This window comes from Columba livia, chromosome 28 (assembly GCF_036013475.1).
Source record: "Columba livia isolate bColLiv1 breed racing homer chromosome 28, bColLiv1.pat.W.v2, whole genome shotgun sequence".
Classification (NCBI taxonomy): domain Eukaryota; kingdom Metazoa; phylum Chordata; class Aves; order Columbiformes; family Columbidae; genus Columba; species Columba livia.
In genome coordinates this window covers 763,007-780,241 of record NC_088629.1, presented here as the reverse complement: position 1 = coordinate 780,241, position 17,235 = coordinate 763,007, and the positions used below count along the sequence as shown (strand labels likewise).

General features: G+C 59.0%; 1 protein-coding gene across 4 annotated transcripts; it reads right to left on the bottom strand.

Moving 5' to 3' along the window:
* Positions 1-1,340: 1,340 nt before the first annotated feature.
* VPS45 (vacuolar protein sorting 45 homolog) lies at positions 1,341-16,090 on the bottom strand. 4 transcript variants are annotated; one of them, XM_065042867.1, is made up of 15 exons: positions 15,930-16,090; positions 15,704-15,838; positions 15,114-15,174; positions 14,096-14,175; positions 13,658-13,726; positions 13,334-13,471; positions 12,113-12,223; positions 11,803-11,937; positions 11,560-11,673; positions 10,855-11,022; positions 8,338-8,496; positions 7,497-7,604; positions 7,105-7,226; positions 4,818-4,949; positions 1,341-1,744 (listed from the first exon to the last, which is right to left on the bottom strand). In XM_065042867.1, exons 1-15 carry the CDS (start codon positions 16,020-16,022, stop codon positions 1,663-1,665), a joined length of 1,707 nt encoding a protein of 568 aa, XP_064898939.1. In that variant the 5' UTR covers positions 16,023-16,090; the 3' UTR covers positions 1,341-1,662. The 4 variants fall into 4 exon arrangements, with proteins under 4 accessions (XP_064898939.1, XP_064898942.1, XP_064898941.1 ...); XM_065042868.1 differs by lacking the exon at positions 1,341-1,744 and adding an exon at positions 4,498-4,707; XM_065042870.1 differs by lacking the exons at positions 7,105-7,226; positions 7,497-7,604; positions 8,338-8,496.
* Positions 16,091-17,235: the final 1,145 nt, after the last annotated feature.

Below are 17,235 nucleotides of genomic sequence, written 5' to 3'. Positions count from 1 at the left end.
ACCCCTCCAGCGCCTGGGCCGGCACCACCAAACCGAGACCCCAACCCAAACCCCCTGTGATGAACACACCTGGGCCGGCACCGCCAAACCGAGACCCAACCCAAACCCTCTGTGATGAACACGCCTGGGCCAGCACCGCCAAACCGAGACCCCAACCCAAACCCCCTGCGATGAACACGCCTGGGCCGGCACCGCCAAACCGAGACCCAACCCAAACCCCCTGCGATGAACACGCCTGGGCCGGCACCGCCAAACCGAGACCCAACCCAAACCCCCTGCGATGAACACGCCTGGGCCGGCACCGCCAAACCGAGACCCAACCCAAACCCCCTGCGATGAACACGCCGCAGGTCCCGGTGACACCTCTGGAACCGCGACCTGCTGGACCCAAACCATTCTGGGGTGTTTGCGGAGGTTTTGAATGAGGGGCCGGGGGTTTGTACCTTTCCTTGATCTATTGCTGGTGTTTGTCGTGCCGCAGGATGCGAAAACAGATTCAAATCTGGCAGGAGCTGCCACGTCGTGCCTCAGTTTCCCCAGCTCTACCATGGGGATAATGATAATTGCGGGGGGTTTTTTGACAGTTTTAGTTTAAAAGTGGCTCAGCGCTTTATTCCTGCCCTTATTCTCGGTGGTGATTTAGGCCTGGCTTGGGTGGGTCCGGCACAACAAAGCGTGTGAATGGATTTAATGTCATATTCCCTAACTTGTGGCCGGGGCGGGAGCGCCCACCTGCCCACAGAACCAGAGTATTTCCATTATAACGTTACAAATTACACCAATCGCTTCTTTCCCACCTTTTGTTACACTGGCCCCTGAAATTCCACATAAGGGCTGCGACGTGGAGCAGGAGTCCTGTGGAAATCCGTGACGTTTTCAGGAGCGGAGGCACAACTGCAGCTGGAACCCGGCTCTGACTGCACACCTTCCGAGTTTGAGCCAAGCTCAAGCTCATCGCGCTGGTTTAAGGCAGGTGTGAGCAGGGTTCAAGCAAACCGATGTGACGTTGCGCTAAGACACCGGTTACAGTCAGTGGAAAGGCCAGAGCAGCCAAAACATCTCCAGAGACTCCTCAAGATCTCCAGCTCTGCTCCCGGTGCATTTCCCACGGGAGGGTGAACCCACCTTAATCCCAGCCTAACTTCACATGTGTGTCGCGCGTGGGTCTAACGAGAACTCCTGCCCTGCGGCCGCTCCCCCGCGCTGCCGCGATCAAGCACTGGCACATTGGTTTATTTTGGCCCTAAATGACGTGCCCCGTTCTGTGTTCCACCTGCCATGTTTTCCCTTCCTGCCCCCGTGCTGCGCCAAAAGGGATACGAGGAGTCATTTAAGAGAGATTCGGTCAAAATGGGTTATTTAATAGGACTCAAAATATACAGACAACAAGCAAAGAGCGTCTCGTGCGCATCAGCTCCGCCGCACACAGCGCCCGGGCCAGGATTGTTCATGGGACCAAACCCGCGCGGTGGGACGAGGTTTGTGACGCTTCTCCCCGCAGGCTCCGGTTCCAGCTCCGCGCGTTCTGAGCTGCGTCTGCGAGAAGACGAGCAGGGTTCTGCGGTTCGGGGCACGTCCTGGTCCACCAGGGCAGCGTTCCTGGTGCCCGCTGAGGATCCGGCGCTTTGGGAGCTCTGGGGGCAGTCGGGGCTCGTCCGGGATTCACCGCCTGCTGCTCGAGCGCGGCGGCGCTTGGGTGCTCTCGGGGCCGCGGAACCCAGAGGCCGTCACCTCCTCCAGGAAGCTGCCGAGTAAGGACACAGGGACAACTGTTGCTCATCCACACACAAAATAACCACGGACTGAATGGTTTGGGTTGGAAAAGCCCCTCGAGATCAAGACCAATCATTAACCCACCCTGGCACTAAACATGGCCCTGAGAACCTCATCTGTGTATCCAACCCCTCCAGGACGGCGACTCCAGCACTGCCCTGGGCAGCCTGTTCAACACCCACAGCCCTTTGGGGAGAAATCACCCCAAATTTCCACCCTCAGCCTCCCCAGCGCAACCTGAGGCCGCTCCACATCACACTTGTGCCCCTTCACATCCTCACTCATCGTGACCGATCATCACTGAACTCCAGCCCAACTGAGCGCGGCTCCTGTGGGCTCAGCTCAGCAGCTGCCGGCGCCGGCAGCTCCGCTGGCCCCGGTAACAAAGCCCGGAAGTCTCCAGCGGCCCAGTTTGGTTTTGTGCTCCCCCTCAGCTTCCTGAGCGACCACGGCAGGAAGGGGCTGCTGGAAACTCCTGCGGGGCGTCCACCGCCTCTGCCAGCGCTGGAAACGGCCCCTCGGCATCGCCCTCCCGTGCCAGCCTCCCTAAACCCGGCTTAAATCAATCCCGAGCCGCACAGACACTTCTGGGAGCCACCCAGTCAGATCTCAAGAAGTTTTAAGCCAGTGAAACACTCAAACCCGCACTGGAGCTGCACCGCAGCCCCTCCGCGTGATTTCCCAAGGACACTGCGGGGTTTGGCGGCTCGAGCCCAGGACGCGGCAGATCCTCCTCCACGGGACTGCGCAGCCTCCAAAAGCCGATTCCAGCCGGTCCTGCGATTCCGCTCAGTGCACACACCAAACCGGCGGTTTCTGCCCCGACCGCGATTGTTCTGCACCACCAACGCTTCACAGCATCGACTTACGGTGTATGCACCGGAAAACGCCGACTTCTCCTTCGCAGACACGTTTTAAATCTACAGCTCCACCAGCTCCAAAGGCTTGTTTGCCTCTTTGTAAAACATAAAACTAACTCACTCTGGCTGTCCCTTAAGCCCGGCCTAAGCACGGCCGCTGAGCCCAACTGGAGCGGGAAGAACAATGAAAACCAGGGATTAATGTGCTTACTGGGGCATTACCAGCCAAATCGCCTTGTTTATTGTGACATATCGACCCTAATCCAGCAAAAATCAGCAGCAGTTCATTAAAGGGAGGCCGGGGATTAGCGGGGCGGTCGGGACACGGGCAGGTCTGGGGCTCTGTGCTGAAATAGCTCTGATTTCGCTCCTCATTCCTCCGCTGTCCCGCGAAGAGGCCTCGAGATCCCCCACTCAAAAACTGGGAAGTTCTATCATTCCTTTTCCCCCCACTTCACTGAAATGCAGATTTTGAGGCGGCATCCTCATTTCTCCCTAAATAGTCCAAAGGCTGCACCAAAACGCTGGAGCCCCAACGAGCTGATCTGACTCGTTACGGCGCAGACCTGGAGCTGCCGCTGAGTGTCCCTGTTCTGTCCCCAAAACGGTGACGGGTTTTGCCGAATCGCTGCATCGACGTGCGGGACTGGATGCTGTGAAACGCTGGAGCAGGAATGGCGCCTCGGAACGTGAGGTTCCCGTGGCTTGTGAGCCTGGTTTGGTTCCGGTGTCCTTGCAAGGTGACGGTTTGTTGAACTTCCCTCGTCTTCTCCGTCCGAAAGCAGCTGGATGGCCAGCGATCTCTTTTCTTCCTATTTCTGGGCTTGGCCGAACAGGATTCAGTTCAGAGGCCACTTGCGGAGCAGGAGCTTGACAAGCTGGGTAATTTGGGCCGGAATCGCTCGATATGTGGGCTAATCCAGACTTGCCTTTGTAACCCAGTTTACCGGAGCAATTTGTGCTCGCAGCACTTTTCCGATAATCTGATATTAAACTAAAGCAGGAGGCAAATTTCAAGGAAATGGGGCATTTTTCTGAGCAACGAGGAGCTGCTGAATTCTGGGACAACTCCTGCGCTTGTGGAGCCTGAAGGTCCTTCCGGGTGCGGGAAGGAAGGGCAGAAGCGCGGGGTTTTATAAACACCCCCAGGCGCTGCTGCGGCCGCACCGAAGGGACGCGGCTGAAACGCCAGCGGCTTCTCGCTGAGACAGCACGTGTTCCCGCGGCTCCTGAACAGCACGTGTTCCCGCGGCTCCTGAACAGCACGTGTTCCCGCGGCTCCTGAACAGCACGTGTTCCCGCGGCTCCTGAACAGCACGTGTTCCTGCGGCTCCTGAACAGCACGTGTTCCCGCGGCTCCTGAACAGCACGTGTTCCCGCGGCTCCTGAACAGCACGTGTTCCCGCGGCTCCTGAACAGCACGTGTTCCCGCGGCTCCTGAACAGCACGTGTTCCTGCGGCTCCTGAACAGCACGTGTTCCCGCGGCTCCTGAACAGCACGTGTTCCCGCGGCTCCTGAACAGCACGTGTTCCCGCGGCTCCTGAACAGCACGTGTTCCCACAGCTCCTGAACAGCACGTGTTCCCGCGGCTCCTGAACAGCACGTGTTCCCGCGGCTCCTGAACAGCACGTGTTCCCGCGGCTCCTGAACAGCACGTGTTCCCGCGGCTCCTGAAGCCGCCAAAGTCACCCCGAATGCGGAGGAGCGCGGCTCGGCCTTCCCTCCGCGCAGCTGCCGGCGGCACCGCGGGGCTCCCGGGGTTTAAACGTCACCGGTTTCCTGCGGTGACACGGGGATCGCGGTCACCTGCCACATTCCTGCGGCTCCTGGTTGTGGGGGAAGGAGCACGGCACCAAAAATTCCTGCTGGCCCCCCAGGAAACACAACTGGGAGCGGGCGGCAAACCAGTATGGAAAGCGCCGTTCTCCAGGGAGAACTGGGAACGGCCCGGAATCGCTCAGCTCTGGTCACAGGTACGGGAAATCGCCGCTGGCAAACGCTCCAGGTTTCAATGAGCGCCGAATTCCTGTTGCTGGGCCGGCTCCGCATTCCTATCAGAGCGCGTGGCCAATTCTACGCAGTAAAAACCGCCCAGATTGAGCTCCCTGCCCCTGCACCCAGTGAAACGCGCGTCAGACCTCCAGCGGGACCCCGGACGAGCCGCGGAGCCCAGCGCCCCTCACCTCCTGGTGTTGTGGATGGTGGTGCCGCCCAGCACGATGCGCACGCCCGCCGTGCTGCGGTTCAGGTTGTACACGGTCAGCGCCTCCTCGTACGTGGCTCCTCCGATGATGAAAACAATGATGTCCTGGGGCCTGAAACGACACCAACGGTGAGACGGGATCAGACGACACCCGCAAGGATCATCCCGCACTGCCATGGTTCCTCTCCCCAAACCACCTCATTTTTGTGATGTTCTCGGCTCAGGACTAACAGTAAACGGCTTTTTGTCTCCCTGAACATTGCCACAAGTGCTAACGGGCCGTGAGAGCCGCCTCGGCGACACCCCCGCGCCGCAGCACTGATGTTTAACGCATGACGGAGCCGCTGCCGCGCTGGGAAAGTCCCATCGGTCCCGGAGTCAAACGCGGACGCGCGCGGCGCCGCGCAGGCTTCGCTGCTCGCAGCCACGGGGTCTGCGCCTCCATTTAAACCCGGCGGTTCCGCTCCCTCGCCCGCCCGGGACACGGGACGGTACAGGGATGGGGAGTGGGGGGAGAGGAGGGAAAAAGAGGGGAAAAGGAGAATTCTGCAGAGCTGCAGCTGAAAGGTGCGGATCGCGTCACGTCTGAGCGGCCGTGTCCCCGCACAATTCATTTCCCTTTGCCATCTCAAACCAGAGACTTGCTGCAGAGCCGGAATTCACCCGCCTGCGATACCCAGCACAAAGATGGGACATGGGATAGAGGAACCCAGGAGGGAGGACAACACGTGGAATGGGAGAGCTCAGGCCTGTGCTGGGCTGCAGAATGGACTGGAAACGCCTCCGAGATGAGAAAACTTCCTGCGCGGACATTATAGCGAATATCCGCACAGTCGGGATCGCTGGGTATCAGCGATATGGCACAGAATATACTTCTTTTCACTTTGATGTTACTCCTGCCTTTCTTGCAGGATTTAAGCCTGGCTTAGGGGAGCGAGGGCAGAACTGCAGCCTCTCCCAAAGCCTCCGGTGTTTACCCTGCGGAGCTCACCCAGAGCAGAGAGCAAAACCACGCAGAGGAGAAAGGACACGGGGAGAACGCGGGGAGAAGATGGAGAGAACGCGGGGAGAACGCGGGGAGAGGATGGAGAGAACACGGGGAGAACGCGGGGAGAACGCGGGGAGAACGCGGGGAGAACGCGGGGAGAACGCGGGGAGAAGATGGAGAGAACGCGGGGAGAACGCGGGGAGAACGCGGGGAGAACGCGGGGAGAACGCGGGGACCTGGCTGCTCTCAGCGAGCGCCCAGGGATCAGCACTTGGAGCAGAACGAGTCATTTCAGAAGCAGAAGCCCCAGCGCGGTGGGACCGGCCGTGAGCGGTTCAGCAACGCTCGCTCCCGCTGCTCGGCTCCTCCGCCCCGTCCACCTGCATCTCCTTGGGTTAACTGCCCATTGAACAGCGGGGAAAAACAACTTCCTCGAACAAACGAGGTCAGAGTTTCCAAAACACCCCCCAAAACCAGACTAAGCTCAAGAGAATCGATCTGGTTTAGCGGCGGTGCCGCTTGCCCCAACCTTGCGGGCGGCACGCGGAGCTCGGGTGGAAAAGCCCAAGGGTTCCAGAGCTGACGTTCCACAAGAGGAGACGTTGTGTGTTGTGCTCCCGGCCCGCGGGACCCCTCGCCCGGCCCTGCAGACCCGCGTCAGCTGCCCACGGCTCCCAACACCTCCCAACCCTTCCCAGTCTCCAGCGCCGCATTCGGAGCAGGAGCTTCTTTCTGCTCCTTTGCACCGGCGGGATGTTTAATACACAAAGAAAGAGTTCAAAAGAATCCTTCCAGATTCCAGCAACCGCGGCCCTTTGATCAGAAAGTCCAAAGCTGTCGGCCTGGCCTCCTGCTGAGCCGCCACCAGGGCCGTGCGCGCGAGCCCGCGGCTCCCTTCCCCTGCGCCGGGTTCTGGGCAATTAGTAAGCTGAATTCCTCGCTCCGTTGGTTCGGCGCTGAGGCCGAACCATCCCGCGGGCCATTTTCTTCCAAACCTGATCACGAAAACGTGTTTTGAGATGAGCCCCCATGTTCGTGACGCTGGAATGAGGATCCCGGAGATGAGGTTCTCGGGGACTCCATCATCTTAAAGCTCTTTCCCAACCAAAACGGTTCTATGATTTCAGCCTCTCCTACTCGAGAACACGCAGAGACCTTCCCAATCGCGACATTCCTCCGCCAGGCGCACGCGTTGCTGGTGTGCAGGTGAACAGCAGGCGAGCGGCGGCGCCGGGACGAGCAGACACGGTTCCACAAACCGCCCCAAACGCCCCCGTACCTGTCGCGGAGCGTGTTGGGCCCCAGGTAGGGGAACTGGCTGTCCCGGAGCTTCCCCTTGATGAGCTGGTCCAGCGTCTCGTGCAGCAGCGGCTGGTGCTGCGTGTACACGTTCTCAACGCCCTGCGGGCCAGAGCAGCGCCGGTTACGGGTTAATCCAGCACAGCGGCCGGAGAGAGGATCGGCAAAGACACATAAAAAAGCGGCAGCGTCTGATGGATCCATCACGCACTACAGTCCAGATTTAGAGGGGCTTTTCAGCAGCTAACCCCTTTGTTTTCAGTAAGAGTTATGGCCTAAAAGCCCAGCGTATGGATTATTAAACCGCTGACAGCTGTGACACAAGTGATTTTGACCCAAACCGTGGTTACTTCAGCTGCGGCAGGTGCGTACCTTCAGTCCTTTGAGGAACTGTTTGGTGATGGCTACGGCGTCCTTGGGACTGAACAGGTCGCTGCCCCGGACCCGTTTCCCTCCATATTCCACAACGGCGGACACGAGCTGGACGGACAGAGGAAAACAGACCGAGAGCGTCTTTAACCCGCGAGAGCAGCTGCCTGCGGCTCAACCAGGTGCTGCAGAGACCACCGAGGAGCCAGGAACACTGACCCCAAACAGACAGCGTGGCCAAGGTGGCCACCGGCGCCCTGGTTGTACCAGCGTCATGTGGCCAGCGGGACCAGGACAGTGACCGTCCCTGCGCTGGGCACTGGGGAGAACAAACCGGGAATACTGGGCGCGGTTTGGGGCCCTCAGGACAAGAAAGAGCTTGAGGAGCTGGAGCGGGTTCAGAGAAGGGAACGGAGCTGGGGAAGGAGGCTGAGGGTGGAAATTTGGGGTGATTTCTCCCCAAAGGGCTGTGGGTGTTGAACAGGCTGCCCAGGGCAGTGCTGGAGTCGCCGTCCTGGAGGGGTTGAACACACAGATGAGGTTCTCAGGGACACGATTAGTGCCGGGGGGGTTATGGTTGGACTCAATCTTGAGGGTGTTTCCAGCCCAACGACTGTGATTCTCTGCCAGCAGCGCGTTCCAGGCCCCGTTTGCAGCCCCGGCGCAGCTGCAGCTCCGCTTCACTCAGCCCTTCCCAACATCACCCATTTCGGAAACGGAAATTAATTACACTTTTTACAATAACGCCTGCAGGCGCCAGCCAAGCTCAGGGCGCTGCTCACCACGTGAATCCCACACGAACCCAACGCGCCGGTTCCCCGGGAGCGCCCGCCCGCGCGGGTACCTTTCGGTATCTGTCGGCCACGCCGCGGTTCCGGAGCTCGGTGAGCAGCCCGGGGAGGCCGTTGCTGCTGTGCCGCTCGTAGTGCAGCGCGTAGAGCATCACCAGCCGCGCCGCGTCCAGCTCCGTCACCCGCGGGTTCTGCAGCAGCCGCCGCACGTTCTGCGGACACACACACCCCTCAAAACACCACGGAGCACAGGAACGCCGGCCCCGCCGCCCGGCAACAGCACCGCGAGGGAACGAGACTGTGGCGCAAGAAACGCGGAGCGCGATGGAGCGCGAGCTGCTTTTGGGAGTTCCCGACCCAATTCCGCTGGCTGTTTTTAAGCTCAGGCTCCTGGAGCAGACACAAACTTTAATCTCTGCCCTTCCTTCCCAAGCCGGGCCCAGACTGGCCCGCAGGGTCCATCCTCAGATTGACTGTCAGAAAAAAACAGCGAGGACAACGACACAAACTGCGTTTTGTTTTGGGGCAGAAGCATCGAAGCCTCGGGAACCTTTGGGTGTGAGAAGGGGAGGAGCGAGTGTCAACCACTTGGAAGCGAAGGAAGAAAGGAATTAAAGTCTGAAAAGAAAGATTACTGGAGGTAAACACAGAAATGTACAGTTACCACTTCTAACGTGGGGATTATTACTTTTGCCGCTGAAGAGAGAAAGATCCCATCGTTGTAAGTCCCCAAGAAGCCGCCTGTTGCAGTGCAGCCCCTTTCCCGAGAGGTTTGATCCCCGGCACACGCCATGGCAGGATGGAACTGCTTGTGTACACTGAAAATGAGCCGTGTCAGAGCTGCTGGTGACACCAAAACCTCCTGTTTCCTCTGCAACCTCCCGGCCGCCGCGCCGAGTCAGAGCAGAGGTGATGGAGCTGGGAGAACACGCTGCCCGACCTCCCAGCACGGGTGGGCACCACCGTCCAGCTGCGAAACCGCGCTGGGACGGCGCTGCGGTTATTTACACCGATCCAGCTCCACCCGCCATCATCTGTTTACACGCGATACAGCATCAGCCCCTGGTTTTGAGGAGGAACAGCGGGGTTCCCGCTGAGCGCGGGGAGCGGGGAGCGCACCTGCGCGACGGACGGCGGCGAGGAGGCGTTTGCCAGCGGTTCTGCTCCTGTGCCGCGGGGAACGCGGCAAACAGCAAAACCATTGTCTGCGAGAGAGCCGGGATTCCAGCCCCTTCACCTCCCGAGGCTGCGGCACCGCGTCAGGATTCAGAGCGGCCGGAATGGCCTGTACCCCAGAGCAACAATCGCTCGAGTGACATCAGCCGGAGGACAATTCCGCCTTTATCTGGTGCTCTGCTTCATTCTCTATTGTCTCTGTGCCATCAGGGAGCAGCCCGGGGCAGCGCGGCTTGCAGACACTGATCTCTCGCCTAAAAAGGCGCCAGTTCCAGGGTTTTGCCTTTACTCCGTGGTTTTCAGTCGGTAGGAATCCACTGGAGCCCTTTGGGCCGTGAGCAAACCCCGGGCAGCTCCTCTGCGCTCAGAACGGAGCAATACCTGGTTAGTGCAGACTGGCAGCTGAATTAGCCACGAGTGGCCTCCGGGACCGGGGCCGGCGACACGACGGCATCGCCACCAGAACCGCACGTCGTCCCCTCCCAACGGAGCCGACACTTCCCAGAACGGCCCCAGCGCCAAGCACAGGGGTCTCAAAAACCTGCTCTGCGCTGGGTTCGTTCGTTGATTAACAGACCGGATCAGAACTCAAATATCTGACGTTTACACTGCACAAGCTGGATCCACAAACAATGATCCAGCGAGGAACTGAGGACTAAACTTGTACTGGGAGCCGAGAATAGCGGAAGCCAAGAAAATATGTATTTTAAATCTGTTGAAGATGCTTCATCTTTATTTTCTAGGCAAACCGCTTCGCCGCCGTTGTGTGAAGGGGCCTGTTTGTGCTTAACTCCTACCTGAGCTATGAAGAGTTTAGGAACTGGTTTGAATCCCAAGCTGAGCTTTGCTCCAGCCCAGCCACACCGCACCAGGCGCCGTTTGCCAGGGGTGCTCAGCCACGGCCCATCCCATCGACACCCCGCAGCCCCAACACGAGCCTCTGTGGGGCTTTCCCAGCCCTCTCGCCACAGAAATCTTGGCTTTCTGAGGCCTTCCATCGGTTTTTATTTTAAAAAATGTAAAAAAAGGTGAAAGTCAGCTCAATGAATTCCAAAAATCTAATGGACTCCATTTCCTCTCCCCAGCAAACACGAGATCCCGCACAGGGCTCCCGGCTGTTCGTTCTGCTGTTGCAGGAGCCAGCGGAGCGCACAGGACGCAGGAACGCGGGCTCGGGAAATGCAAAACAACTCACAGAGATGCTTCTCGAGCCCGTTATTAACGATGATTCATCCCCATCTGAACCAAACGGGGAGGGGAATCCCCCACCACGTCCCGTCGCAGCCCCACGGGATGTGCGCGCAGCTCCCACGGGCTCCAGCACCGCCAGGGGCGTCCGGGGCCAAACCGGCCGCGTTCACACAAAACCCGGGGTCAGATTAAGCGCGACGTACCTGGAGGGCGCTGGAATGGTCGTTCTGACAGGCCAGCTCCTGCTCCACCTCCGACACCTCCAGCAGGTTGCGCTCGGCGACCAGGCGCGACAGCTCGCCCACCACCGTCACGTGCTTGGACACCGTGCCCGACATCTTGCGGAACTGCGGGTAGTTCTCCACGAACGCCTGCGGACACCGGGAACCGCATCAATCCACGCGCAGCAGCGGGAGCACGGACACCGCGCACCGCGGCCCCGGGAGCACGTAGGACTCCTCCAGTTACTGCTGCTTCTGGATGAGCTTTTGATTTATTCTTAAAGAATAAAGCCAAATCTCCAAAAACATCACTGGGATTCTTTAAATCCGAACCAACAGCCTGTTCTGCGCTGCTGCCAAGTGCCCCAGCTCAGATCTAGAGCCCATATTGGACTGAGCTCTGCACTTAAACCAGAGCTTAACAACTCAGCTCTTGGGCTCTGGGGTTGCTGCCGGCTCCGCGCGGCGGTAGCGGAACGAGCAGGTTCCAGAGCGCACTGCAGCGCTGCACGACCCAGGAGCTTGTTACGGAACCACCCTAACGAACGGAGGTTCCTGCTCCAGAGAAGCAGCACGGCGCCGAGCCGTGACCAGCTGGTACCGGTGGTGGGACAGCGAGTGTGATCTGCGCTACCCCGCGGCGCACGGGCTGCGGAAATGCCCTGGTCACCTCTGGACCGTGCGTACCTTCATATCCGCGATGGACTCCAGCTTCTGCTGCTCCTTGGGCTTCCTCCTCTGGAAATCCTCCATCAGGTTCTTGATGTTGCTGCCGATCTCCGCGAAGTTCAGGTACATGTTCTGCGGGGAGCGAGAGAGAAAGCGAGTCCGTTCCACGCCGACTGTTCACGCCGCCCCCGCCCTGCTCACTGCGAAGCTCCTTTGAGGTGGCAAAGCCCCGAGCGAGCTCGGTCCCAGCCAGACACGTACGTTGGCGTAGAACTCGTCGTTCTCGGCGGACAGAACCACCTCGCGCAGGTCCTTGCTGATCCCCGGCACCCGCGAGAGGTCGATGCGGTTGTTGTTAATCCCCAGCAGCTCGTGGACCATCGCCTGGTACGTCCACTAACGAGCGTGGCGAAAGAGGAGAGAAAATCATCACCTCAGTGAGAAACCAACAGATTTCAGGCTGTGACTCAAACAGAGGGCAGTTCAGGGAGGTTCTCAGGGACGCGGTTAGTGCCAGCGTTAACGGCTGGACTCATGGTCCTAAAGGTCTTGTCCAACCCAGATTATTCACCTGGTTCAGCAGGGGGGTGATGGCGTCGTCAGAGCGATCCAGGATGAGCAGCAACGGGGGAACCTCCGTGCGCCGGAAGTCGAACAGCTCGTACTCCTTAGTGATCACTTGCTGCCGAGAAAAGGAAACATTAGAGATACAGACAGAGACACAGAGACAGACAGCGAGACAGACAGAGCCACAGACAGACAGCGAGACAGACAGCGAGACAGAGACAGACAGAGACACAGACAGACAGCGAGACAGACAGCGAGACAGAGAGAGACACAGACAGACAGCGAGACAGAGACAGACAGAGACACAGAGACACAGACAGACAGCGAGACAGACAGAGACACAGAGACACAGAGACACAGACAGACAGCGAGACAGACAGAGACACAGAGACACAGAGACACAGAGACACAGAGACACAGAGACACAGAGACACAGAGACACAGAGACACAGAGACACAGAGACACAGAGACACAGAGACACAGAGACACAGAGACACAGAGACACAGAGACACAGAGACACAGAGACAGACAGCGAGACAGAGACACAGAGACACAGAGACACAGAGACACAGAGACAGACAGCGAGACAGAGACACAGAGACAGCGATAGAGACAGCGATAGAGACAGCGATAGAGACAGCGATAGAGACAGCGATAGAGACAGCGATAGAGACAGCGATAGAGACAGCGATAGAGACAGCGATAGAGACACAGAGACAGCGATAGAGACAGCGATAGAGACAGCGATAGAGACAGCGATAGAGACAGCGATAGAGACAGCGATAGAGACACAGAGACAGCGATAGAGACACAGAGACAGCGATAGAGACACAGAGACAGCGATAGAGACACAGAGACAGCGATAGAGACAGAGATAGACCTGGGAAATGTTTCCTCTTAGTTTGGATACAGGTGAACAAAAAGTGAAGAGCTGGTGGAAATAAGTTGTGCTGCTGTATTAACTGATGCTGCTAACGAAGAAATAACAACCTGCTCTCCAAAGGCACCGGTAACCTACTGCAATTTATGACGCTCACGGGAAATACGGTTTCTCACCCGCTCTTTGGTTGGGAGTGGAGAGGAGGGACGGAACTCACCCAAAAATAAAGGACAGGATTGCACGAATCGCCTGGCAAAGGGTACTTCCCGCCGACGGATCAACATGTGACATACTAAACCGAACCCACGCAGGCTGCGGAGCCGAGCGCGGGGGCTGGGCGTACCTTGACGCACTCGGCCAGGCGCCGGGCGGGCTCGGACGAGAGCTGGTAGCGGATCATGGGGCACTTCTTGAGGGACAGGAGCAGCGCGGTCAGCCCCTGCGTGGTCCTGGCCAGCTGCGCCGGGTCCCAGTGCCGGCCCTGCGCACAAACCGCCCCGAGTCACCTCCCTCTCGTCGCTACGAGTCTTAAAGTCCCAGAGCAGAGCGGAGGCTGAAGGACCCCGAGCTGCATTCCGCGGAGTCTCTCTCCTCCCCGCAACCGGTTTGCTGTGCCTGCTGCTCCGTTCACCCCAAAACAAGGCGGTTTTGGCACCTTTCTTCATACCTGGCAGCAGCCCAAGAGGTTGAGAGAGAACACGTGTGGATTCACCGCGATGTAATCGCCGTAGAACTCCTGCCAAGAAGCGAAAGCCGATGGTGACGTGTGGCCCCGCAGCAGCCGCATTTACACCCAAATTACACCCGACTGCTTCTCCTGCCCCCACCCGAACCTCTCGAATGCCCACACTTGCGCTCACAACTCTACCAGGTGTGTTTGGCCAGCACAAAGCTTCGTTAACAGCACAAACGAAGAAAAGGGCAGAACCGGCAGCGGCTCTGACAACCAGAGGGCACCAAAACACAGGAGATTTTCTTTCTTTTACTCTTTCATCATCTCTTCTTCTCCCAGAACCAGAGTCCTCCCCCTACCAAGTTTAATAGCTTGTACGTTCGCTTTGCTGGTGTTTTGGGGTTAGACCTACCGAAAATATTGAGAATTCACCTGAACTTCAGCCACGACTTCCTGCTCGTCGGCCTCGGCCAGCGCCTTCACGTCGCTCTTGCTGATCACGTTGCTGAAATCTGAGAGAAAATAACAGGCAAAGCAAAGTCGCGCTCTGTGAGCGACACGGAACCGCCGCGGAAGCGCAGGAGCCCGCTGTCCCCGGAGAGGATCCTCTGACCTACACCTGCAGTTACTGCGCAGACATCATAGTCCAGAAGTTACCTCTGAACCAACTCCCTGTCCAATCTTCTGCCTCTGGTGCCGATGTCCAGCACGTCTCAACGGCCAGCGATGGATTAAACGCCCCGTTTCACCTCCTGTCCGCACACCCGCCCGATTCACCACCACCAGGTCCAGCCCGGGTGCGCTCCGGGGATATTAATGCGCTAGAACCAAGGCACATTGCCGGGCTGGCACAGCGGGAGCGCCGGTGCTCCCAGCAGAGCGGCAATGACATCTAGAGGCCGCTTCGCTCATTCCCACGACCTCCCCACGCGGCGCCCGAGCACGAGACTCGGTCATTCTGCTTCATTTCCCAAACCACAGAACATCCTGTGGCACGAGAAACAGCCGCTGGATGCGCCAGACACCGGGAGACGCGGCGCGGAGGTGCCGTCCGACCCTGCCGTACCCATCGCCGAACCACCCGCCGTCCAAACCTGCGCCCGCTCCGCATCCTGAGCGCCTCGGCTTTCCTCCCCCAGCGCTCGCCTTTCACGCTCACGAAGCCCTAAAACCCCAGAGGTGTTCAGGGATGAGCCGCATCCGAGCAACGCAGATTTACGGTGTTGCTGTGCAACGATCTCTTACAACCTGCTTTGGTTTGATTACCTTATAGGTATCGACCCTTTGTTAAAGGAATTTGGTGACCCAGGGACTAGAAGTCCCCGTTGTCGGGATGATCGTGCAGCTGTGGCACCGGGAGCGCTCCCAGTGTCTCACGTCTGGGCTTTCTGCTCAACGTCAGGTCGGTCTCTGGCAAGCTGGACTTACGGACAGGGCAGGACGTACTTACAGATAAAATAGGTGCTGTACTTCGGCCTCCGCAGCTCCTGAATGAGGAACTCCACGTTCTCCTGGACAGAGGCAGCGCCAGGGTGAGCAATTTTTAAAATGTGGAATAAGAAAGGTTTGGAGTGACCTGTGCCCCCTTGACATGGATTATAGATCCACAGAATTGTTTTGGTTGGAAAAGAGCTTTAGGATTGAGTCTAACGGCCCAATGCTGGCACTGACCCACGTCCCTGAGAACCTCGTCTGTGTGTTCAACCCCTCCAGGATGGCGACTCCAGCACTGCCCTGGGCAGCCTGTTCAACACCCACAGCCCTTTGGGGAGAAATCACCTCAAATTAACAACCTCAGCCTCCTCCAGCCCCTCCCCAGCCCCGTTCCCTCCTCTGAACCCGCTCCAGCTCCTCAAGCTCTTCCTTGTCCTGAGGGTCCCAAACCCACCCCCAGGACCCGCGGTTTGTCCTCCCCAGTGCCCAGCGCAGGGACGGTCACTGTCCCGGTCCCGCTGGCCACACGGGGCCGCTGCAACCAGGGCGCCGGTGGCCCCTGGCCACCCCGTCCCCCGGCAGGATGTCCCCTCCCGCGCTCCGTACCTTGGTGGGCCGCAGGAAGCAAATGGCCTTGAGGTGCTTCATGGGCTCCCTGTGCGCGGAGTCCAGGCGCTCGAACAGGTACACCTCCCTCTGCAGGATCTCGGACTGGGTGTACACCATGCTCACCGCGCCGGTCTGCGGGGCGCGGGCGGCGTCAGCCCGGGCCCGCCGCGCCCTCCCGCCCCGCCCGGCCCGCCCGGCCCGGCCCGCCCGGCCCGCCGCTCACCGTCTCCCGGTCCATGAGCAGAACCTTCATGCCGGGCCCGCTGTCCTCGATCATCTTGGACACGTACTGCTTGACGGCCAGCACGGCGTTCATCTTGGCTCCTCCGCCCGGCCCCAGCCCGGCCCCGCCCGCCGCCGCGGGGCACGCCGGGAGCTGTAGTCCGCAGCGGCGGCGCGGCCGGGGCGGAGCTCAGCGCTGGACTACAACTCCCGGCGTGCCCCGCGGCAGCACCCGCCCATGACTCGGCCCCGCCCCTTCCGGAACCGCTTAGGGGTTGGCCCCGCCCCCAGCTACTGAAACCGCCTTTTCTCCCCCCAAAAGACCCCAAAGCCCCTTTTTGGCTCCCAAAAGACCCCAAATCCCCTTCTTTCCCCCCCAAAAGACCCCAAACCCCCTTTTCTGCCCCCAAAAGACCCCAAATCCCCTTCTCTCCCCGCAAAAGACCCCAAATCCCCTTTTCTCCCCCCAAAAGACCCCAAAGCCCCCTAGCAGCTCAGATGAAACAACTAATGAAACAAATGCTGGATTTCTGGGGAAAAGGCGGGGGGGCGGGAGGCGGTTTAAACCCGGTTCTAAGGCCGGAGCTCAGGCAGGGGGAAGGGAAACCCAGAACCAACCCGACCCCGTCGCCGAGGTGCGAAAACGCCCCAAAATCCGGGGGCTCGGCTGGAAACGTCGGCGCTGTTCCCAGCCAAGCGATTCTCCCGTATTTTGGGAGCTCTTCGTCCCCTTGTCGCACCGTTCCCGTCCCCTCCATCGCACCCAAATTCACACCAATTTATATATTTATATAAGACCAGCGGCTCCGCGTGGGGAGCGTCCGGCCCTCGGCTCCCGTTAATCGCGGCGAGAACGGAGTCGGGATTAGCGGCTCAAAAGGGCCCCGCGCCACCACCCCCTATTTATAGCAGGTGAAACACGATTAAATCCCGCCTTTCACTTCTAATTAAGCGGCTCCCCGCGGGGACGTTCCTTGCCGAGGGATCGCTCCTCCTCACGGGCAATTGTTGACTTGACGTTCATCACACTGCGCTTCCATTTAGCACCGATGAAAAAAGCCAATTAACAAGCAAAGGTCCTTTTGGAAGCCGCCTCTACACGTGGGTTATGGGGAGTTAATGTTATGGGGAGTTAACTGGCCACCCTAAGGGGTTTATTCTTGAGATGTAGAGTGAGTTTTAAGGCAGGAAAAGCTCTTTTCTAACCGCCACCACAGCCTTTAGAATCTTCTTTGCAAATGATTCCGGAGCGCGAATCGAGACTCGGCGTCTGTGATCCCAGCGGGTTTGCCCTTCGCTGCTGAGGC